Consider the following 23,513-nt stretch of genomic DNA (forward strand, 5'->3'; position numbering starts at 1 on the left):
AGTCCTGTGAACAATTTGGAATGATAAGACCCATAAAGAAGAAATTAGAGTCACTCCTGCTCTTGCCAGAATGCACCAATGTGGGCTTCCTTCCAGTCTTTTTTGCTATGCACAGAAATAAAACCAGATAGTGGTAAAGAGCACAGGCTTAGCTCTGTCCCATCTGTCTTCAGACTGAGTGACCATCCACAGTTTACTTAATTTCTCTAAACTTCAGTTTCCTCTTTGTACTGGAGATAATGATTTTCCTGGCTCCAAAGGGTCAGAGCTATAAATCACATGCATCAGAATATACATGCAGATGTGATGTAGCAGTTGAGGCAGAGGGGAACAGAGTATGTGCCTCAGTCCCTTTGCACAGTGCTGCACAGCTGGTCAGCTCTACCTTAATGCTAGTTTTTATCATCTAAACATGCATTTATGTTAGCAATCACAGAATTTACAGTTTTCCAGTCTTATTTTTTAGAAAAAATTGAATCCTCTCAGCCTATTTCCACTATATCCTTAACTTCCTTAGAAACACGATTATTTTTCTTGTATTCTATCACTTGATAAACCATAATTTACATATAGAATCCCATAGCTGGATATTTAGGCTTCTCATGATTTTCTCTAACAGATATGATGATGAGCATGCTAGTATGGGCTACTTTGAGTCTCTCTCTCTTCATACCTTCAAGTGGACTTCTCCAAAGTGGAATTGGTGGTGTGTAGTGTCGTGTTTCGGTCTTGTTAATACCTGGGACTTATGTGCCCTGCCTACCAGTGCCCTACACTCCCCTGGTGGAGTTAGAGTTCTCTCACCACATCCTGGCTCCCGCTGGGTTTCACTAACAAAACAAAAACCCACAAACCCAGACAACTTTGCCAGAAGCATTTTAACTTTTTCAAGCATAAAAGGGATGCATGACATTTATCAAAAGCATTATAAAGAATAAATGTGTATAGGGCCTCCCCTGGGGGCGCAGTGGTTGAGCACTGGGCTGCGAAGCTGCGGGCATCCTCAACAGCACGGGTTCGATCCCCAGTCGCCGGGCGAGGGACCCACATGGCGCGCAGACCTCTCCTGCTGCCCGCTGCTCCCCTCAGTGGTGTACTTCTGTCCTTCTGCCTGTTCTGCCCCCTGCTCTGGCTCTGGTAAATTCTCTCACCCTCCCATGCTTCTGACTGTACCCAGTGCTTGTATAAATAAATAAATAAATAAATAAATAAATAAATAAATAAATAAATAAATAAATAAATAAATCCTTTTTAAAAAAAAAGAATAAATGTGTATAAAGTAAAAAAATGTAAGGCCTCCCCTCAAAGTGTGCTGTCCCCACCCCAAACCTGCTCCCAGAGAAGTGCTTGCTGTTAAGTTTGTGTGACCTTCCAGACCCTTCTCTATGTTTGTGAGCGGATGTGCCTGTACAATATACGAATGTCCTCTTGTCAGATACAGCGGGGAATGCGCTTTTTGCTCCATAGTGCACGTCAGTCATTCATCAGCATGTTCTGGACACTGTACTCTGGACAGACTTCCAAGTTCATACCTAACAAATGCAACCGCATCTTTGTTAAGGGCTGCATATTATTTCATGGCCAGGGTGAGCTGTAATTTAACCATTCACCAGCCGAGCTCGAGCAACTATTTAGCTTGTCTAATTTTTCACTCTTTGGAATAATGCTTTGCTAAGCATCCATGTGTCCAGTCATGATGGCTTGATGGGGGACAAGCTCTGGATCATGCATCCTTGGGTGATTCTGTCCTTGTGCCAGTGTCATGGAGTATAATAACTACACAAAGCAGGTGGGGCAGCCTCCCGCACATGGAGGCTGGATGGCACAGCCTGTTGGAACCACCATCCTGTATGCATTCCATTACTGACTGAAATGTTCTTGTGTGGCACATAGCTATTAGCAATCTATTTCTAGAAATAGAACCATATTTCTGAAAGCCTGGGATTTTTTTGTTTTTGGTTTTTGAACCTATGTGAATAGACAGTCTAGCCAAGTCTGACCATTGTGGTTGCTCATTCTTTAACTATTAAGTGATTTTTGCCTGAGGCAGTGCCAGGGGCACAGGCAGAAAAGTTCCCTTTCCTTGTAGAAATGACAGGGAGGCCCTGCCTGCCCACCCACAGTTGTCTCTGATTCTTGTTTTCAAATGGATGAAGGAAGGAGTCTTCATCAGAAGAGACTGCCTTCAAAACTCCTTTTGAATAGCAGTGACCCCATCAACCAGCCACCCGCCTCTCAAGGGACCGACTGATCATCAGCTTCCTTGGGGAGCAAACAGGCTTTGATATCCAAGGCCAGGGAAAACCCCAGTTCCCAGGCTATGGAAAGGGGCCGCCCCACCCTTGTGGCAGGGCCCCACAGATGGAAGGGGAAGTAGCAGCTACCCCCAAAACTTGACTTGCTTTTGGAAGGGCCCTGGGGACCAACCAGTGTCATTGTGAAAGTTGGTGGTTTCTGCTTTTCTCTCCCTTCTCTGGAAGGGGCTAGCAGGGCCCCTGGGGGGGGTGGGGGCAGGGATGAGTAGCAGCTTCAGCCTCCCACTGGGTGGGACCTTATGTTAGTGTGAAGCAGATATAGTTCACCAGACAGTTCTGGGATGATGTCATTGGTGTTAGCTGGGCAGCGAGCCTACATGGGGCCCCAGGGGACCCGGCAGGGCGGAGGTAAGCCTGCCTCCATTCTTACCCAAGATTACCCAAGAGCCCAGAGTGTGGGTGATCTGCCCACAGCACTGTGTTGGTCAGCTGCAGAGCTGGGTTCTTACTTGAGTTTCCTGCTAGTTTGCACCTGAGCCTGTTGCTCCCACCCTGGGAGGTGGCAGGACCTCCCCACCCATCAGACTGTCCCCCCTACTCCCAGGGCTGCTGGCCAGTGGAGCAGCTGCTGTCCCGTAAGTACTGACTGGGTGCCAGCACAGCTTCTGCTTTGCCTCAGCCGAGAAATGGCCAGGCGGCTGGCCCCTCAGGCCCCCTAGAATAAATGATGGAATGGTTACCACGAGCCGGGCTGATGCCAAGTGACCTTACATCCTAACACAACCCTACAAAGTACTTCTATAGCATCACTATCCTGTGTCAGGTTTGGTGAGCTGGTCCCTGCCTGTCCCCCGACCTTGTCTGCTCCCTCACCCCCCACCATTATGCCAGCTTGTTTCCTCTGCCTGGAAATATCTTCCCCTCCATTATCTTCCAGTTCTTTTTTTTTTTTTTTTTTAATTTATTTTTTTATGCAAGCACTGGGTACAGTCAGAAGCGCGGGAGGGTGAGAGAATTCACCAGAGCCAGAGCGGGGAGCAGAGCAGGCAGACTGGCGAGGTACACCGCTGAGGGGAGCAGCGGGCAGCAGGAGAGGTCTGTGCGCCATGTGGGACCCTCCTCCGGTGGCTGGGGAGCAGCCGGGGATCGAACCGGCGCTGCAGAGGCTGCGGGCAGCTTTGCAGCCCAGTGCTTAACCGCTGCGCCACCGGGGAGGCCCTATCTTCCAGTTCTTGACACCCCCCACCCCCCCCCCCGTCTGAAATAACCACCCAGCCAGCACCCTCCTGCCTTTTGCCTGCCTGACTCTACTAGCCCTTCTCCTGTCTCTGGAATCACATGGTATTTGTTGAGGGCCTGTTTAAATACCACCACTAGAAGGACCCACCCTGCCAGGGGAAGGATTTTGATTCCCCTCTGGGTCTAGAACAGCGCCAGCACAGAGCAGGTGTTCTGGTACTGTCTGCTGAATAGGTGATTAGGGCTCAGCCTACATCCTCCTGACCCTCCCTCCTCTCCCCTAACCACTTCCCTCCTCCTCCTCCCTCCCCTTCCTAGCCTACCCTCCTCCCTACCCTGCTCTCAGGAGTCCACACCCCTTACTTCAGACCCCTAGCCCTGCCCTCCCATCTTTCCATCTCTTGGCAGCAATGAATAGACATGTGCTGGTATTTTCCTTGCTTGCACCACTAAACTTGGAGCTGCCCAAGACAAGGACTTAGTTTGCTTTTTGTCCCCATGGTATTCTCTGCTCCTAGCTAGTGCCTGGCTCCCAGGGGTGCCTGAAGGAAGAGAGAAATGAGCTGGTTCCTGAACTGACTGTGGTCCTGTGGGCTCATTCTCAGCCCCAGTGGAGCACCCCACCCCCACCCCCCCCAGTGCGGCAGCTGTGATGACTTGGCAGTTTCTGGGTGAGGCAGGCAAGGCGAACCTGTCACTTCTCTCAAGGTGGCGCTTCCTCCTGCATCTGTGCCTTTTTTTTTTTTTTATAAGAAAACATGGCCTTGTGGTTATTATTATTTTTTAAAGATTTATTTATTTATTTATACAAGCACTGGGTACAGTCAGAAGCATGGGAGGGTGAGAGAATTCACCAGAGCCAGAGTGGGGAGCAGAGCAGGCAGAAGGACCAAAGTACACTGCTGAGGGGAGCAGCGGGTGGCAGGAGAGGTCTGCGCGCCATGTGGGACTCTCCTCTGGTGGCCGGGGAGCAGCCGGGGATCGAACCGGTGCTGCAGAGGCTAAGGGCAGCTTTGCAACCCAGTGCTCAACCGCTGCGCCACCAGGGAGGCCCCTGCATCTGTGCTTTTAAACAGGGAGGCCATTGGCCACATCCAGTTCTATAGAAGGCTGGTCATTAAGAATATTCCTAAAAGTCCACGTTACTATCAGGACAGTGGGGAGTGGTGGGATGGGGAGCTAAGAGGAGAGAGGACTCCCTTCTGAGTTTATTTTCTCATCAGGATGAAACTTGGCCCAGTAAATAGCAGTGCTGAGAACAATCTCTGTGGCACGGGGATCTTTTCTTTGCAGTGGGTGTGTTGAGGAAGACTAGTAGTGTTGAGTGTGTGTTTAAACATAAAATTTATGGGCCTCCCTGGTGGTACAAGGGGTTAAGCACCGCACTATGAAGCTATCCGCAGCCTCTGCAGCATGAGTTGTATCCCTAGCCATTCAGGGAGCTACTCACAAGGCAAGGCGGACCTCTCCTCTCTTGCCCGCTGCTCCCCTCAGCAGTGTATTTCAGTCAGTCTATTCTGCTCCCCATTCTGTCTCTGGTGAATCCTCTCACCCCCTGCATCTCTGGCCTGTACCCCAGCTCTTGTATGCATAAATAAATAAATCTTTTTTAAAAAAAGGTAAAATTTATTTAGTTTTTGTTGGATTTGGTTCTGAAAATCACACATGTTCATCCTAGCAAACTCCTGGAATTCAGCAAAATAAAGGAAACCTCATCTAGGCTCTCCCTCCATGGACAACCCTGTAATAAATAATCTGGTGTATAAATAATCTGGTGTATTTTCCCCCAGGTCTATTCAATATATGTTTTTGCCATTTTCTGGGAGGGGCATAATTCTGACTATACCATGTGATTAACTGCAAATCCCCCTTTTCCTGCTTGACTTTATAATATGACTGCCTAAGAAAAATATTTCATGGTATTAGTTACTAAACACACAATTACATAACATTAAATATTTAATGTTAGTATGTGTTATTGTATGTAATTCACTATTAAACTTGAATAAATAATACCTCCAAACTGATGTCAATGACTATAAAATAGTCTGTCTTGTGGGGTGTATCACACTTCTCACTCTGCAGTAGAACATCCTTTACCTTACTATCCTAGTTTATCTTGCTCTGTGTGTGTGAGAGACATATATTCTAAAATTCTTTTTGGAAAAGAGAATATATTGTATATTGTATATAAGCAGTTTCAAATTCACTACTTGAAAGCTTAGCAATTACAGTTGTTTTTAAACTGTTAACAACAGATACTACGCTAGACCTTAACCAAAGGACCGAGAAGCAATGTTTTATGGTTGTTTTTAATCTGTCATGATTATAGTGGAAATTTGATAAACTTCATTATACATAATTTAAAATATGTATTTAGGGTTATTTTACTAGGGTAAACACCTAGATTTGAAGAGTTTTGCTATTTATTTACAAGCTGCTTTCGTAAAAGGCTCTTTCTGGTTTGTACAGGTGACTCTTGAACAACAAGGGGGTCAGACGCACCAAAACCCCTCCCATCTTTGAAAATCCATGTATAACTTTGACTCTTCTGAGTGCCGCTTGGAGGGTTGCTTTTAGGACCTCTGTGAATTCCAAAACCTGCGGATGCACAAGTCCCTTGCAGCCCACCCTCCCTGTTCCCAGGTTCCGTATCTGTGGATGCCCCACAGATATTCCTTGTTGGTAGAATCCCTGTTGGTTGAATGCCGAGGCTGCAGATAGAAAAAATCCAGGACAAATGACCCCTGCAGTCCAAATCAGTTTTGTTCAAGGTTCAACTGTATCCTCATTAGCAAGTAGAAAAGTACACGTTGCAATACATCCTTACAGCAGTAAATGTTTATTACATGTGCAGTGATCACTAATTTGCTGTTAAAATAAAAATGGCATCTATTAGTGCATTTGGAAGGTAGATCCCTGAGTCTACAGGCCAAGCTTCCCCCCAGGGCCATGGGTGGAGGAATGTCCACTAAGCACTCTATTTGATTTTATCTTGCAGCTGACTTTGGTGTGTCCGCCAAGAATCTGAAAACTCTGCAAAAACGAGATTCCTTCATAGGAACGCCTTATTGGTGAGTAGAGCAGCTTCTGGAAATGGAATAGTGGACTGAATGTTCAACTTCAGATTCCCCCAGTGACCTGTGGCTGGTGTAGAGGAGGCGGGACTGGAGGCAGGGCTCCTGAGTCAGCCTGTGGGTTTGAGCCCATGTTCACCACTTACTGGTGCCCTGACCTTAGCCAAGTTGCTTAGCGGCTATGTGCCTCAGTTTCCATATCTGTAAAATCGGGAACATAATGGCACCGAGTGCTTCTCAGGGTTTTTTTTGTTTATTTTTTTTAGATTTATTTATTTATTTATACAAGCACTGGGTACAGTCAGAAGCATGGGAGGGTGAGAGAATTCACCAGAACCAGAGCAGGGAGCATAACAGGCAGACCGACGAAACATACTGCTGAGGGGAGCAGCGGGCGGCAGGAGAGGTCTGTGCGCCATGTGGGACCCTCACCCGGTGACCGGGGATCGAACCGGTGCTGCAAAGGCTGCAGGCAGCTTCGCAACCCAGCGCTCAACCGCTGCGCCACCAGGGAGGCCCTTCTCAGGGTTTTTGTGAGGATTAAATGGGACGATGCACATAGAAACCATTCCATTCATTACAACTAAGCGAACCCCTGAAAAATGGTTTAATTCACGATTGATTCAGTAAGAAGGGTTTGACTGCCAAGCACTGGGCTGCAGCTAGGGAGGTGTGAAGATGAACACTATAAGTTCATTTCCTACCCTGGTATGAAGTCTCCCTGGATTTCTCTAGGCCATCACGTTCCTTCTTTTCTAGAGCTATTACTTTAAAGAAAAACAACATTCAGTTTCACAGTGAACTGATTGTCATATGTACTGCTTCCCATGTGGAAACTCTTTTTTCTTGCTTATTACTCACTCTTTCTCTCTCTCCCCCCTCTTATTCCTCCTTCTCCTTTTCTCTGTCACCCCTTATCCCTCTGCTGTTGTGTTCTCACGGCAGCCCCTTCCCCTGTGCCCCCCACCCACCCCTTCCCCAGGACTCTGGGTTCTGGATTATTGCTGCCACCTTGTGGTAGGCTTCAGGAACTGCAGCAGGACTTGGTGGTGGAGCCGCTTAGAAGGCGTCTCTCTGTGAGAAGACCATCCTAAGGAGGACAGTGGGCTGGAAAGTAATGCAAATCAAAACTTGGGAGTGCAGCCAGCTCCCTGACATTGGCTTGTGGTGGTCCTTGACCCTGAGTCTCAGAGAAGTGCCTGTGGAGGCCAGGTTCTCAGCCCTGTGTTGTCCCTTGGTTGGTTCAGGATGGCCCCGGAGGTGGTGATGTGTGAGACCATGAAGGACACCCCGTACGACTACAAAGCCGACATCTGGTCCCTTGGTATCACGCTGATTGAGATGGCCCAGATTGAGCCCCCTCACCATGAGCTCAACCCCATGAGGGTCCTGCTCAAGATCGCCAAGTCGGACCCACCCACACTGCTCTCACCTTCTAAGTGGTAAGGAGCCAGGAGGCCTGCCTGGGACAGGCGCAGGGGGGTGGGGCAGGTGGAGTGCCAGAGCTCTCTGTCACTGCTGGGCTCCAGAGTTGGGGAGAGGTCGGGGGGCCTCCAGGCCTTTCTGTGGGGATGGACCCCCCCATGCCACATTTCTCCTCTGTGGTCGTGGCTTGGGCTTCCATCAGAGCAACCTGATAAGTCAACCCCACCGGATCCCACTGGGAATAGCGAGCACCTGCAAACATGGGGGGCCACCCTGGGCTGGGAATTGGTGTTCAGGGTTAAACCCCAGCTCTGCTATGTTTTGCTGCGTGACCTCCAGCTGATCCTGCTCCCGTGAGGCCCACGACGCCGTCTGTATGGTGATGTTCACGACGGGAAGGTCATCGCCAAGGCCCCTTCGCCTCCACTGCTCTGGCCCATGAAGGCGCCCTTTGTCTGTGAGGGGCGTGTTTGGGAAGGTCGACTCCCAGGACAGTGGAGTCTGTGAGTTGGGGAGTTTCTGGGCTCTCTCCTGCCCTGAGCTCACTGCTGTCACCTGCCCTCCAGGTCCACGGAGTTCAAAGACTTCCTGAAGACAGCCCTGGACAAGAACCCAGACACCCGGCCCAGCGCTGCACAGCTCCTGGAGGTGAGTGCGTTCTCCTCCGGGTGTAGGCTGCCTGCCCCACTTGACCCTGCCCGTGCTTCAGAGGCAGAGGAGAGATGCGGTCAGCCCTGAGCTGGAAGCTGGAAGCATTGCTCACCCAGGCATCGCCCTGGCATTCCCTGGGCACCTCCACAGTGTCAGCGCTTGTGCTACGGTGAAGGAAGTACCCAGAGCCCCACCCTCACGTTCTAGTCAGGGAGGTGGGAGGCAGAGGGCAAATGTGTGCCTGGGGCAGGTGGTGCTAGGGCTTCAGAGGAAAATAAAACTATGGGACCTGGAGGAGTTTTCTCCCATACAGGGAGGACGTGGACGGGCTCTGTGAGCAGGAGACCAAGGGAGGTGAGTGACTCCAAGAGAGAGAAGGCAAAGACCCAAGATGTGAGCTGGGTTGGCGTGTGTTGGGAAAACACAGGGGCAGGGGCAAGGGCAAGGGGATAGGGAGGGGACAAGGTCTGAGAGGTTGGACGGCTCACTAAGAGGACACAGAGGACTCAGCATAGGGTCCTGCTCACCAGTAAGATTTGTTACAGCAAAAGGACACAGAGACAAGTCAGCAAAAGGAAAAGGTACGTGGGTAGAAATCAGGCATGAGCTTCCAGAATCCTCTCCTGATGGGGTTACATGGGAGGCACAGTGAGTTGTGACACATATGGCATGCTGTCCACCAGGGGAGCATGTCAGAGGCTCGGGGCTATTACAGGGCTGGTCACGCAGGCAGCCTCTGTCTGGCACGTGTCAGGTTCAAGCCCGGGAGGGAGGCAGGCCGGCCTTCCACGAGCCAGGTTTGCATGAACAGGTCAGACAGAGTGGGCCTCTTAGTGTTTAGTGGTGGGGCCCACCCCAGATCCAGGTTCCCAGAGGCGGGGGGCCGAGTGAAGCGGGCCTTCCAGGGGAGAGCAGGCAGCCGTGCTGGCTCTTTCTGCAGCCAGCCTCAGGTCACCTGGGTCATGTGGGTCTCGCAACTCAAACTAGGACTTGGGCTCTGCCTTGCTTGCCAGGGGGCACCCTGAGGGCTTGAAGGAGGGAGAGACACCATTTGACTTTAGGTGCAAGGGTCCCGCTGGCTGCTGGAGGATGGCATTGGGTGAGAGAGCCCTGGGTGAAGGTCGACTCTGTGAGCCCCCCGTGGGCTGGCTAGACTACGACCTTTGGTGGGGAAGAAGATGATGGTTTCCTTCAGTCTTTTTGAAAGATTGGCAGTAGCTGTGAGCTGCCTCACCTTGGCCGGTGTCTCATGTTCTGACAGCAGCACACATGGCAGGCCGAGCTGTCCCTCTGCCACCAGCACTGATGAGAGAGGGGGAGGAAGTGGCCCTGGGCAATGGGGAGGGGCTGGCACTCCACACCCCTCCATTCTGCTCCTTGCACCTTTGTGACAGTCTCTGATGTGCTCTGTGTGGCGCGGAGGGAGAGGCCACCCCAAAACTAAGTCTCTTCTTGTGCTGCTTTCCTCAGGTGCCTCCTGTGTGCCAGGCACCTGGTGTGCAGTAGATATTCTGGGCTACAGTGCATCTCTCTGGAGTGTGTAATGCAGTGATGGAGTGTGTGGACTGGGGTCGGGAAGTCCTGGGTTCAAATCTTGCCACTTGCTGGCTGTGAGGCCCTGGTTGGGTGGCTTGCCCTCGCAGTGACCTGGTTCCTGCTTGGAAATGGGGATAAGAGCAATCCCTCCCCTCCCCCCACCCTGCCTCTTATAGGGGCTTATGAGGATTAAGTGAGAAGATACTGCTAAGTACTTAGCTTAACTTTTAAGTGCTCTGTTTAGCAAATAATGCATTCAATTTAATTATTAAAAAATGGAAAGAATCCAAAGAGCGCAAAATGGGGCCCGTCTGCTAGAGAGTCGTGACGATCACGTGCAGGTTTCTGCTGTGGCTTTAAAGCAAATGTCTGGATACAGGGGCCTCTTTTTCTGGGTATGGTGGTGTTTGGTGGACAGCAGCAGGAAGCGTGTGGACTGGCTCAGCCAGAGGTCGGGGTGCTGGCCTGCTGTCACCGTCAGACGCAAGGCCCAAAGCTGCTCGGGGCCAGTTGTCCCCTATGAACAGGCACCTCCTGGCCGGATACGTCTGGCTTCCAGGACATTCCCCAGGAAGAGACCAGCTGTCCTCCATCCCCACTGCGGCCCCAAGCCTCAGCCTGAGCCAGTAATTTCCGTTGTTCCATAGTTGGAAAAAGGTCTTGCCAGACAGAGGATTCTTAGTGTTGACAGCAAGGGTTGCAGAAGAAAGAGAATTCTTGAGATAAATAAAACACCTTTCAGGGCTCAGGGTGCTGTCAACTTTTTCTGGGTGCCCTTCGTCTCCCAGGTGGGTAGGGAGGAGCATTATTACCCCTATTAGTGAGGACACCCCAGCTTAGTGCAGGCATCTGGCTAGCCGGGGTCACCTGGCTTGGAGTGACAGAGGTGGGCACAGAGCTTGGCTTCCCAGTGCTCCCTCCAGAGCCATGTGTGCCCCATCTTGGCCCTGTATCTTTCTGCTTCTGGGAGATTCCTCCTGGCCCTTTGTCTTCCTGTGTCCTTGAGCTGAATGATATGTGCTCCACTGGCTTCCTCATGTAGATTTTGAGGACTGTGTCAAAAGTGGTTGGTGACCTGGCTCTGAAATCAGGCTTGCCCCTGGGATTCTGAGTCTGTCTCCATCTGTGTTTCAGTTCCCTGCTCTGTAGGCATGGACGGTGCTCGCTTCACAGAATTGTGTGATTGAGTGAGAGTCCCTGTGCTGTTTTTTGGCATATTCATGGCCATTCCCCTCAGCTGCTCAGTTTTCACCTTGCTGAGTTTGTCCTGAAGTCCACCCCACTCTACGTCAAGGTCGGGCGGGGTGGGCGGTTCAGGCCGAGTGCTAGGCTTGCTGGACCCAGACGCAGCCTCCACCCTGCTCAGCACTGGTCGGCACTGGACTCCAGGCCTCCACGCCTCTTAGTTTCCTTCCTGCTCATTAGTGGCCCCTTCTCTTTCCTCCAAGGAAATAACGTGGAGGTGCGCCAGGACCCTTCTCTCTGCCCCACTCACTTTAATGATGTCATCCAGTTTGTTCCGACTCCCACATTGCTACCTGCAGCCCAGACAGCTCTCCCAGCCCCCATGCCCTGATATCCAGCTTTTTACTCTCCATCCCCCTGACATGTCCAGTAGACACCTCACACTCAGATCTTTCCCCAGATACTCTCCACCAGTGGCCTTCCTGTCTCAGTCAATGGTGAACCCCACCCCTCTTTTGGACAGGCCCCAGACCGTGCAAGCATCCTCGATCCTACTTCCTCACTCACGCCATAGCCACTCCATCAAGGCCTGCCTTCAGAACATGCCCAGCGCCTGGCCTCCTCTCACCACCTTGTTGCAGCCACCTGAGGGAGCCCTCCCCTCTCAGTGGTTATTGCCTCACTGGTCTCCCTGAATCCCCTTCAGTCTGCACAGCAACCAGAGGGCACCTTGACAACATAAATCAGCTCCTCCCCTCCCTGATTCAAAGCCCTTTAATGGGCTCCTATCATCGCACTTGCGCTGAAACTCAGCATCTCTGTGCCCTTAGTCCTTTGAGACCTACCCACCCTTTGAGACCTACCTTGAGGCCTCCTCATTTGTGCCAACAACCCTATCCTTGCTGTTCTTCCAACAGCAGGCACACTTCTGCCTCAGGACCTTTGCACTGGCTCTCCACTCTGCCTGGAGGCCTTTCTTCACATAGGTGACTGACTCTTCTTCATTTGTTTGCTTAAATGGCAACTTCTCAGTGAGGCCTCCCACTGACCACCCTACTTAAGACTGTGAGCCTCCAGCTCCTCCACATTCCTAATTCTCCTTTCCCTACTCGACTTCTTATTTTTCCATGGCATGTAGTGTGGTGGTGTATAAATTTATTGTTTAAGTTTATGGTTGCGCTCCCTGATGAGTGTGTCAGCTGCCTAAGGCCAGAAGCATTTGTGGGTTTTCTTCATTGATGTGTCCCACGCCTCCAGCACAGTGTCTGGTATGTCGGGGGCCATGGCAAGTATTTTTGACTATATTTACTTATTTTCAGTTGACAAACTGTTATGTAACCCTCTCTCCATGTCAGGTTCTATTTTATTTTTTTTAAGATTTATTTGTTTATGCATACAAGAGCTAGGGTATAGGCCAGAGGTGCGGTTGGTGAGAGGATTCACCAGAGACAGAGTAGGGAACAGAACAGGCAGATCTACTAAAATACACTGCTGAGGGAGTCAGGAGAGGTCTGCTGAGCCATGTGGGTAGCTCCCTGGCTTGGGATTGAACTTGTGCTGCAGTGGCTGACGATAGCCTCATAGTGCTGAGATTTAACCCCTTGCGCCACCAGGGAGGCCTCAGGTTCTATTCTAAATGTCTAGAAAATGTTAACTCATTTCATCCTCATAACATCCCTGTGAAGTAGGTCCTAGTCAGATCTCCACTGAGCAGATGATAAATCTGAGGCAGGGAGATTAAGTAGCCTGCACAAAGTCACACAGCTTGGGTTGAAGGCTGGTTTTCTTGACATTCAGAGGCCTTTTCCCCCACATTCCTGCTAGTGGTAAACTGCCTCTGAATGAAGAGGGAGACGAAGGAATGAAAGAGTGAGAAGGGAAGGAGGGAGAGAGGATCGAAAAAAAGATGACGCCGAAAAATTTGAAAGTGTTAGTTATTAGGCATTTTCTAAAAGCAGCCTCAGAATGTGGGCCTCCCCTGCTGATGGTTTCTAAGCCCACGGAGGGAAAATAGGCTTAAATTGTTGGAAAGGATGTCTGTGTAGGTGGCTGGAGGGGCCCTGGCCAGAGGGCAGGTGCCAGTTGGCCAGCTGATGGCTTCTCCGGCTCTCGGCAGAGCAGGCACTAAACAATTGTTCCTCTTCCTGACAAGCTAACAGTTGGGTCCCCCCCTGACCTGGCCTTTCTGGGGCCTGTGTTCCCAGAACAGCCTGGTCTCTGGCAGACATACAGGGAAGACCCTGTGCCTGTGCAGGGCTGGAGGTGATGTTGAGGTGGGCTGGAAGTTTGGGGTTTAGGAAAATGTCTTCTCTTAAACACACTCCCGAAGGGGGCAGGTGGACTGTGCTTTGTGCCTCAAAACAGTTTATAAAACAGTGTTCTGTGCCTAATCGGCCACAGAAGCTGCCAGTCTGTTTACCCTGGGGCCTAGTGGCCCCAGGATCTTGGGGTTCAGGGGAACTAGCCTGCTCACTGCCACTCCCATCAAAGACTTTCTGTTCTTCCCCACAGCATCTCCCTCTGCCCACTGAGGCCTCCAGGGTGCTCAGGGGAGGCAGTGGAGCAGATGCACAGCCGCAGGGAAGTTAGGCTCCTGGCCATGCTGCAGAGCGCTAATTCGGTCAATATGTGGTCTGCCCCGATGAAAACCTGGTATTTCCAGAAGCCTGTGCCTGCATTATTTATTTCTGCCACATCTGCTTCAGACACTGCAGCAGAGTGTCCCGTGGCTTCTTGCTCAAGTTCACATGTGTGTGGTTGCACAACATGAAGCTCAAGAACCTGGGGATCCCGGTGGCGCAGCGGTTGAGCGCTGGGTTGCGAAGCTGCCCGCGGCCTCTGCGGCGCCAGTTCGATCCCCGGCTGCTCCCCGGCCCCCGGAGGAGGGTCCCACATGGCGCGCAGACCTCTCCTGCCGCCCGCTGCTCCCCTCAGCAGTGTACTTCGGTCCTTCTGCCTGCTCTGCTCCCCGCTCTGGCTCTGGTGAATTCTCTCACCCTCCCGCGCTTCTGACTGTACCCAGTGCATGCATAAACAAAACAAACAAACAAATAAATAAAGCATGCCTCTATAAAAAAAAAAAAAAAAAAGAACCTGGGGATCTGGTTTTCACCCTTTGTTCCAAAATGCTACACTCTGGGGGGTGCAGGAGGAGTAGGAATGGCTGGGGGTGGGGGGGTGTCCCAAACAGATGCCTTGAAGGCTTCTCTGAATGTGGTCATGTATGTGTTGTCTCCTCCACTTGGCTCCAACCCCCAGGACAGGGACTCTGCCTGTCTTGTTATTCAGCCTTATTTCAGCTCCTGTGTGACTATGGGGTCAACCCATAAATGGAGTGGTTATAAAAAGGAAGGAAAAAAATCAGATAATTTGGACTAACTGGGTGAAGTCAGACTTAGGAAATCCAAATGACAGGCTCTTTAAGATGAGTAAGGCATATTCTAGTAAGTTAGGTAAGAGGAGGTGTTGGCTCCTCTCCTCCTCCCACAAGTGAGCTGTTTGAGATGAACAAGCAGCTAAGAATGATCTGCAGTGAACCTACCACCGGTTGTGACTGTGTTTCCAACATGCTGGAAAAGTTATTCTCTTTAGTCCTTTAAATACTTCCTTGCAATCTTGTAGACACCAGTTGCTCCACTGTATATTTTCTTTTTTAAAAAGATTTATTTATTTATACATGCAAGATCTGGGGTGCAGACCAGAGGTAAGAGGATTCACCAGAGACAGAGTGGGGAGCAGAACAGGCAGATCTATTGAAATACACTGCTGAAGGGAGCAGTGGGCAAGACAGGAGAGGTCTGCTGCGCCATGTGGGTAGCTCCCTGGCTGGGGATAGAACTTGTGCTGCAGTGGTTGCTGATAGCTTTATAGTGCTGAGACTTAACCCCTTATGCCACCAGGGAAATCCCCTCCACTGTGTATTTTCTGATAGTAAAAACTGAATGTCAGGCCTCCCATTAAAAAAAAAAAAAAAAAAACCTGAATGTCATCAGAACTTTCCTATAAATTTCAAATGAGCTCGTTTCAATTTAATAACACCACCCACCCCCGTCCTCCAGTGACCCTTCTAAGCAGCTCTGGGTGAGTTGAGGCATCTCGCATCCCTCTCTGCTCGCTGGTGCCAAGGATAAGTCACTGAGGGACAGGCCTTCCCCAGGGAGATGTTCTTGCTGATTTAACATTTGCAGTGGCCTTCAAATCTTTGGTGTTTTGCAACATTTGTGAATAACTTTTCCTTTTAAAAATAATCCTTCCTAGGCAATGCCTAGGAAGAGAATGTACACATCTCTGCCTTGAAGATTAGGCAAACAGCATTGACCCGAATATGTTTGAATGTGTTCACGCAACTAGATTCATAGTTGCCAGAGCAAGGAGGAACACAACCCAAATGTCCATCAGCAGCAGGATAAATCAACAAAGGGACACATTCATGCAGTTGTACTGCGGAGGAATAAAAAAGGAACAAATTAAATGAAGTGCCCAACAGTGAAGGTGAATCCTGTGGTTTCCATTCAACTCAACCACGAAAGATGACATCCTGTATGTTTCTGCTCATGGGAAGTGAAGTAACAGGCAGAACTAGACTCTAGCCTTAGGCACCTACAGGAGTGGGGTTAAGTGCAAGAGGAGGCCGAGATCCTTCCGAGGTGGTAGAGCCATTCTATGTCTGGAGCTTGGTGGTGGTTACATGTAGGGAACATATATGTGTACTTACGTGTTTGCATAGCTGTGTGGAGAAAGTCATTGGCTTAGTGCTTTGTGAACCTTAAGTTCACAAAGTCTACATAGTGTATATAATTTTAAATAATATATTAAAATCTTTTAAAAAGAAAAGGAACAGGTGACCCTCCCCCAAACCCTATTGGGGTTCCTACTTTGGGCTTAACACTTTCACATGTAGCATCTCCCTGAAACCTTGTGCCCTCCCTGTGGGGTTGGTGGTGACGACACTGCAGAGATGAGGAATTTGCAGCTCGGAGAGGGAAAGGATGTGCTCATTGTCCCACAGCTGTTACGTGGCAGAGCAAGCATTGCCCTGTTTCCGCCATGGCCAGGGCTTTCTCAGCTGCTTCTCGACCTCCCAGGTATCACGTTCATGTTCACATTTCCCTCAGGCAAGCTGCTGGCCCTCGCTGTCTGGGTGACCGCATCCCTAGCCTTTGCCTGCCTCACCCCCTCCCCAGCCCAAAGTGGTTCTAATCCAGGTGTGTCTTGTCCCCTCAGCATCCCTTCGTCAGCAGTGTCACCAGTAACAAGGCTCTGCGGGAGCTGGTGGCTGAGGCCAAGGCTGAAGTGATGGAGGAGATCGAAGACGGCCGGGATGAAGGGGAAGAGGAAGACTCTGTGGATGCTGCCCCGGTAAGGCCGGGGAGGAACGGGCCCTGGGGAGACACAGAAGCTCAGCCAGCCTCGGCTGGTGTGTGTGGGAGGGTGGCGGGGGAGAGGTCAGGGCACCCTTCTGTTCCTCCCAAGCTTGGAGGCTTCAGTCTCCCATGTCACGGGTTAGGTAACACCACATGGATGTGTAGACCAGATCCTGTAAGTTTTTAGGAAAGATCAGGAATCTAGATTTTCATATGACATCTTCCAATTTTGAGAGTTGGTAGCCGATTAATCGTTTCCCAATCTTTTCCCTACAAAAAGAGAATACTTGTAACACGCTGTGGTCTAGAGCAGATAAACGTTGCAGGTGATCAGAGGCAGTAGCCAAGGGGCTCAGGCTGCCTCATGTCTTGGCACATTTATTACCTGCCCATCTGTGCTTTAGCACTTGGTTGAATTTAAATTTAAGCTAGCTTAAATTTAAGTGAAAATGAAATGGTTTTCAAATGAAAAACCATTTGAGCCAAGCAGGACCATTTGGGCTGGATTCTGTTCTGAGCTGCTGCTGCCAGCTGCCTGGTCAAGCTGTCTGGGGAGGCCTGGTCCAGCAGGGATGACTGGCCATATGGATGCTGCCACTGTCCTAGTGAGGCAGGGCCCGGGCTAGGGGACAATACAGTGATTTCTTGAGTTTCATTCAGTCTGGGAGGAGCTGATGGCTGATGTGAATCCTCACCAGAATGAAGAAGGGCTCTTCTATGCTAAGGAGGGCAGCTGGAATCTTTACAGTCACCACAGCCATTTACTGTGCCCTGCTGAGTGCCAGGCACCCTGCAGTCAGTCAGAGGGCCAAGCTCCATTCTACTGATGGGAGATCATTGGTTCAGCAGTGAAGTGGCCAGCTGAGCTGCCCAGGCAGCAGGGTTGGGTGGAAAACAAATGTGATAGGAGAGGGAGGCAGTGTGTGGGGGCTAGGTGGCAGCCAGTAGCCATTTTGAGGAGGAAGGCAGAATTGGTAATACTCAGCCTTGTTCTTCATGGGCTGTTCTTTATCGTGAGAACAGTGGGGGATACTGATGATCCTAGGCTAGGACTGGGCATTGGTGTGGGAACAGCAGAATCAGATCTGAAGTTTTGAGCCATTGCTCTGGATATTGGAGAGAAGGTAGATTAGACTTGCTTCTGGAAGCTTCCATATCAAAAACCAGCAGCCATCAAGAGCTAAGGGAGTGTTTATGGTTGCCATTAATACCAGGTTTTAAAACAGGGAGACTAACCTATAGCACTCGAAACTGAAATCAGGGCAAGAATTTCGTCAAGGGGAGGGATGGACACAGGCAGTTCTGTGGGGGCTTGGCAGTGCCTTACTCCTGACCTGGAAGGTGGCATTATGGATGCTTACTTTATTTGTAAGCTGGGTATTTAACTTTTATTCACAAAAATTGGTGCTCTGTTTTATAATAACAATATTTCCAGTACTTACTGCTTGCCACAAGTTCTAAAAACACACACACACACAAAACTTAAAGTATTTGGTGGTGATTGGCTGTATCCAGCCCCTGGATAGATTTGGTCCAACCTTTTAAAAAATTTCCGTCAGTTGTAATCTAAAAGCTGGAAGATAACATGTAAAAATCCAGATTCCAGCTTTTTAGGAAAATTTCAAAGGTTTGGCCACAGGTGTCCATGTCCCCACATTGTTGCAAGTGGTTGGAGCAGAGCGGCCACTATCCACTTTAGACAGAATGAGCTTGTTCAGCTGGCCATTGTTGCCTTCACTGTAGGAGGAACCACAAGTATTAAGTTAAACTAAGATTAGAGACAATCAGATGACACCTGTTCTTCAAAATAGTAATTTTATTGTTAGGCAATAGGGAATGGGAAGGACTGTGGCTTATTAGAGAATGATAACTACTTCACTTCCCTGTCCCCAAACCACTTCATCTTGTGGGTTTTTCCAACCCCCCCTCCACCTCTAACTCTTGTCCTGGACATACAGCAGCATGGTATTGACTATCTTTATTCCCCTAGCCTCTCGAGAACCATACTCACAACTCCTCTGAGGTGAGTCAGCTGAGCCTCAACACAGACAAGGAATCATCTTCCACTCCGCAGCCACCCAGCCAGCCTCAGACCAGTGTGAATGGGCCTAGCCAGCCCTCTGGGGATAGAGCCCTCCAAACCACCAGCCCCCCAGCTGTGGCTCCTGCAAATGAGAATGGCCCTGTGGTGCCTGCGCCCATCCGGAGGTCCCGACCCCTGTCAATGGATGCCAGAATTCAGGTCACTCCGGAGAAGCAACTCATTGACCAGGGTGGGGACCTCACTCCAGCAGCCATCAGGCCCCAAAAGGCAAGCCAAAGCCGACCCAACAGCAGCGCCCTGGAAACCTTGAGCAGTGAAAAGCTGTCCAATGGCAGCCTGGAACTCCCTGCCCAGTCTGCTGCAAAACCTTCTAAGAGGAACTCAGATTGTGGCAACCTCTCCACCTCCGAGAGCATGGACTACAGCACCTCCCTGTCAGCTGACCTGTCCCTGAACAAGGAGACAGGCTCCCTGTCCATCAAGGTAACACCACTCCTGGTGACACAGGCTTGGGGCAGGAGTGTTTTGTTTCTTCAGAGCATTTTGTGGCTCCCTGTCACATTTTAAGTGGTTCACTAGGATTTTTCTTTCTTTAATTCCTTTTAGTTCAATTCAGAGTTTAATCTTGAGTTCAGTGTAGGGTTCAGCATGTCAAACACTGGGTTGGGCTTAAATTTCAATTTGGGTTTTCATGTAAATTGGGCTTGGCTGAAGGCCCTGGTAGAATTTGGGAGATGGAATTCTAGAAGTGAAAGTTCTCTTCTTTGGGATTCAGCCAGTTGGTCCAGCTGTTGAGGGGTGGATTCAAGTAAGGGAGTGGGCTTCAAGCCCCCTGCTGGCTCAGTGGCCTTTCTGAAGGTGGGGACTTTGTGACCCCTGTGCTCAATACAGGCAGTGCTGCAGAAAGCTTTAGGAAAACAAAGGAAGCTTCTGCATCATACTAAGATGAGCAGCGGGTTAGCTGGGAAGCAGTGATGGTTGACCCAACTGCTCTGAACCCCCCCAGCCACTCTGCCATCTGTGTGGGAGCCATGACCTCCTTCTCCACAGGCAGCCTACTTTTCCCTGTCCAATCCGATAAGTCATGGGATGTTCTTGAACTCATGGTGGTACTTGACTGGCTACACTGAGAGCTCCAACCCCCAGCCAAGGTTGATGGGGGGAGGAGAATGGTATACTGTATCTTGCTTTTCTTCCATTATTTAGTAGAGACTCAAAGATATTTACAAAATGAAAGGGAGCAAAAGAAAGAGATGCAGCCGGCTAGCCCAGTAGTAGCTTTAGGAACAGAGAGAAAACACTGGAGAGTTCTAATGGGTCAAGTGAAGACAGTGGCTTTTTTTTAAAGATTTATTTATTTATACAAGAACTGGGGTACAGATCAGAGGCACAGGAGGGTGAGAGGATTCACCAGAGACAGAGCGGGGAGCAGAACAGGCAGACGGACCAAAGACACTGCTGAGGGGAGCAGCAGGGCGAGGCAGGAGAGGTCTGCTTCACCATGTGGGTAGCTCCCTGGCCGGCCGGGGATCAAACTCGTGCTGCAGTGGCTGAGGATAGCTTCATAGTGCTGTGCTTAACCCCTTGTGCCACCAGGGAGGCCCGTGAAGACAGTGGCTTTTATGTGTAAGCAGCATCGGGCCCATCATCAGCCCTGTGGTCTTATCCCTTCTCTTCTGTGTGAGATAATAAACCCTTTACTGGCCTCCCCGCAGCCTCTGCAGCGCCAGTTCGATCCCCGGCTGCTCCCCGGCCATCGGAGGAGGGTCCCACATGGCGCGCAGACCTTTCCTGCCGCCCGCTGCTCCCCTCAGCAGTGTGCTTTGGTCCTTCCGCCTGCTCTGCTCCCCGCTCTGGCTCTGGTGAATTCTCTCACCCTCCCGCGCTTCTGACTGTACCCAGTGCTTGTATAAACAAAACAAACAAACAAACAAATAAATAAAACATGCCTCTATAAAAAACCAAAAAACAAAACAAAAAAAAAACCCTTTACTACCTTAAAAACAAAAGGGGAAAAATAAAACTGTTAACAAAAAGAAGAAAAAGTTGGGAGGGTCTCCCCTGCATCTTAGAGGCTGTTGAGAACATTCCTTTGCTGACTCACTGGCAATGAGTCAGGGAGCACGGCTATTCTGATAAGACTCCCTGCTGCATCAGCACCCCTTGGCGTGAGGAGGAGCCTGTTACCTCAGGGATGGGCGGCCCCATGACCACACAGTTTGAGGGCTGTGGCCTAGGTCACTCTCTGACTCATCTGGAATTGAGTCCTCGGACATGAGACCTGAATGCTGAAGGTAGCAGGGTGTGGCCTTTCAGGGCAGACAGCATCCAGATCTCTGGGCAAGGTGTCATGAGGAGGCCAGACATGCAGGCGAGGGGAGCTGAGCCCTTGGAGCAAGGACTGTGTGCACTTGTCTCCACTGGCAGGAGTGGAGGGGGTCAGTACAGATTTTGAGGGCAGAGACCTGTTGCCCAGAGCATTCCTTCTCCTGTCTGGGGCTGGAGGTCTGAGCAGGCCTGTAGGCCTCCAAGGGTATTTGAACTCCTCCCGGTATCCTGGCAGTTCTCTGCAAGCAAGTGCATGTGAAATGCATGGTTAGTCACAGGAAAAGAGAGATATCTAGAATAAACTCATGGCAACTCCAGATGGGTATGGCCTCCCCTCCAGGGAAGTTTGGGTCAGATCAGGTTTGGCTGCCAAATTGGTTAAGAACTTTGGTTTTCTGGGCTCTTTGGGTTTGGGTTTTGTGGGTGAGATTGGGCTGCAGTCATAACTGTCAGAAATAGAGTGAGTGCTGAACATGGGCCACGAGCATGTGCTGGGTTGTGGGCGCCCACCTGTTCTCTCATGGACTCCTTCTAACCACCTTGCTATTTCCCTCCTCTGGCTATTGAGGAAGCTGAGGCTTGAGAAAGATGAGACTCACCCAGGGTCAGGGAGCCAGGAGGTGATGGAGGTTCAGAACCCAGCTCTTCCTAGTGCCACGTCCCATGTATACATGCCTGCTGGCAGCCGGGTGGGGAAGGCCACAGGGCAGTGTCTGAAGGCTGAGGTCAGGGGGAAGAAAGGGGGTGAGCTCAGATACTCAGCCCCCAGGTTGAGGAACCTGAGAGGGATGGACAGCCGTGTCCTACCTGGGTGGGACTGAGGCTAAGGGACCAGGAGGGCTGTGGGCCGGTCACCCATGAATTCTTAGCTGAAATGCTGAGCTTTACCTAATGATTTCCCCGGCTAGGACTCAAAGTTGTACAAAAAAACCCTCAAGAGGACACGCAAGTTTGTGGTGGACGGCGTAGAGGTGAGCATCACCACCTCCAAGATCATCAGCGAGGATGAGAAGAAGGACGAGGAGATGAGATTTCTCAGGTAAGTCCAGGAAGGGTGGCTATGGGGCTAATGGTATGGGAGTGTGGTGCGAGGCCTGGGCATAGTTTTTTGGAGAAAGGTTGTTTTTTGGAGAAAGAGATGTCAGTCTGTGTATAGCATGACAAGGGATCAAGGAGACAAAGGAGACAAGAGGAAAGTAGTTTTTCTTGAGAATCTGCACTTGCCAACCTATCCATCTACTTATCATCCATCCATCCATCCATCCATCCATCCATCCACTCACCTCCCCACATTCTTCCTCTCTCTCTCTCTCTCTCTCTCTCTCACACACACACACACACCTGCCCATCCTTTCCTCCATCCATCCTTCTATTCATCCTTCCCCGCAGCTGTTTGCCCAGCTGTCCATTTATCCATCTACCATCCCCTCATGCATCACCCATGTCCCCAGATGGGTGGATGCCCAGACAGTAAGGCTGCTACCTTGGACATCTGAGACCTGATGGGTTAACACAGAATATACAGGACAATTCCCAGTTGTGGTACCTGCTGTGAAGAAAGTAATGGGTGGTAATGATAGTGGGCATCAGCCCTGGGGGGGAAACCCCTGAGCTGAGCCTGAGGGTGAGAGGACCCAGCAAAACTTAGAGGGCCCTGCAAGACCAAGACATGAGACGAGTTCTTAGAAGTGAGAGAACAGGGCTGAGTGTGGAGTGTCAGGTCAGAAGGAGAGGGCAGGGGTGTGGTTCACAAGCTCAGGTCACGAGGGCTTGTGGGACAGGGTGGATGCGTGTGGAGTTTATCCACGGCTGGAGAGAAACAGCTGGAGAGTGACTGGCTCTGATGTCCCTTTTGAAAGATGGCTCTGGCTCTGTAAGAGTCTGGGCTGTAGCAGGGGTGAGGGGGATGCAGGGAGAATGTGGGAGGACCGTTCAGGACAGCTGGGCTGTGGGCTTGGGCCAGTGGCCAGGGCGAGGGAAGAAGCGGTTGCATTCAATCTATTTTGGGGACAAAACTTTTGAGGCTGGGGAGGGGTGTTGAGGGGATGATGGTGTGAGGCAAAGCTATCCGTTAGAAGCGACCTTTGTACTTCAAAGTATGAAGTACTTCAGGCCCCATAAGCACCCCTCTTGGGGACACCATACTTCCAGCATTTTGTAAATGAGGATCCAGTGTTTCCTGGCAGCAAGTTACTCACCCTGGGTGAGAAGGAATAGAGCTGAGGTTCTCACTGGGTCTGCCTACAGGAGGCTTCCACTGGGCTGGGATGCTTCCTGGAGGTGGGGGCCATAGAGCTGCTTTGCAGACTAAATTCATTACTGGTTTGGAGAATGTTTTTAGACCATCAGTCACCTTCATATGTCTTTTTAAAGATTTATTTATGCATACAAGAACTGGGGTACAGGCCAG

General features: G+C 50.4%; 1 protein-coding gene across 1 annotated transcript in view; it reads left to right on the plus strand.

Moving 5' to 3' along the window:
- Positions 1–23,513, plus strand: part of STK10 (serine/threonine kinase 10) — a gene marked incomplete at both ends in the record, with an annotated part of 118,214 nt that overhangs the window by 69,406 nt on the left and 25,295 nt on the right. The window contains 6 exons of the mRNA XM_084244125.1: positions 6,496–6,568; positions 7,819–8,013; positions 8,563–8,644; positions 16,592–16,726; positions 18,722–19,258; positions 22,012–22,142. Of these exons, the coding sequence (XP_084100251.1) occupies positions 6,496–6,568; positions 7,819–8,013; positions 8,563–8,644; positions 16,592–16,726; positions 18,722–19,258; positions 22,012–22,142 (1,153 nt within the window). The remainder of the gene's footprint in view (positions 1–6,495; positions 6,569–7,818; positions 8,014–8,562; positions 8,645–16,591; positions 16,727–18,721; positions 19,259–22,011; positions 22,143–23,513) is intronic.

This window comes from Talpa europaea, assembly GCF_964194135.1.
Source record: "Talpa europaea genome assembly, chromosome: 9".
Taxonomy (NCBI): domain Eukaryota; kingdom Metazoa; phylum Chordata; class Mammalia; order Eulipotyphla; family Talpidae; genus Talpa; species Talpa europaea.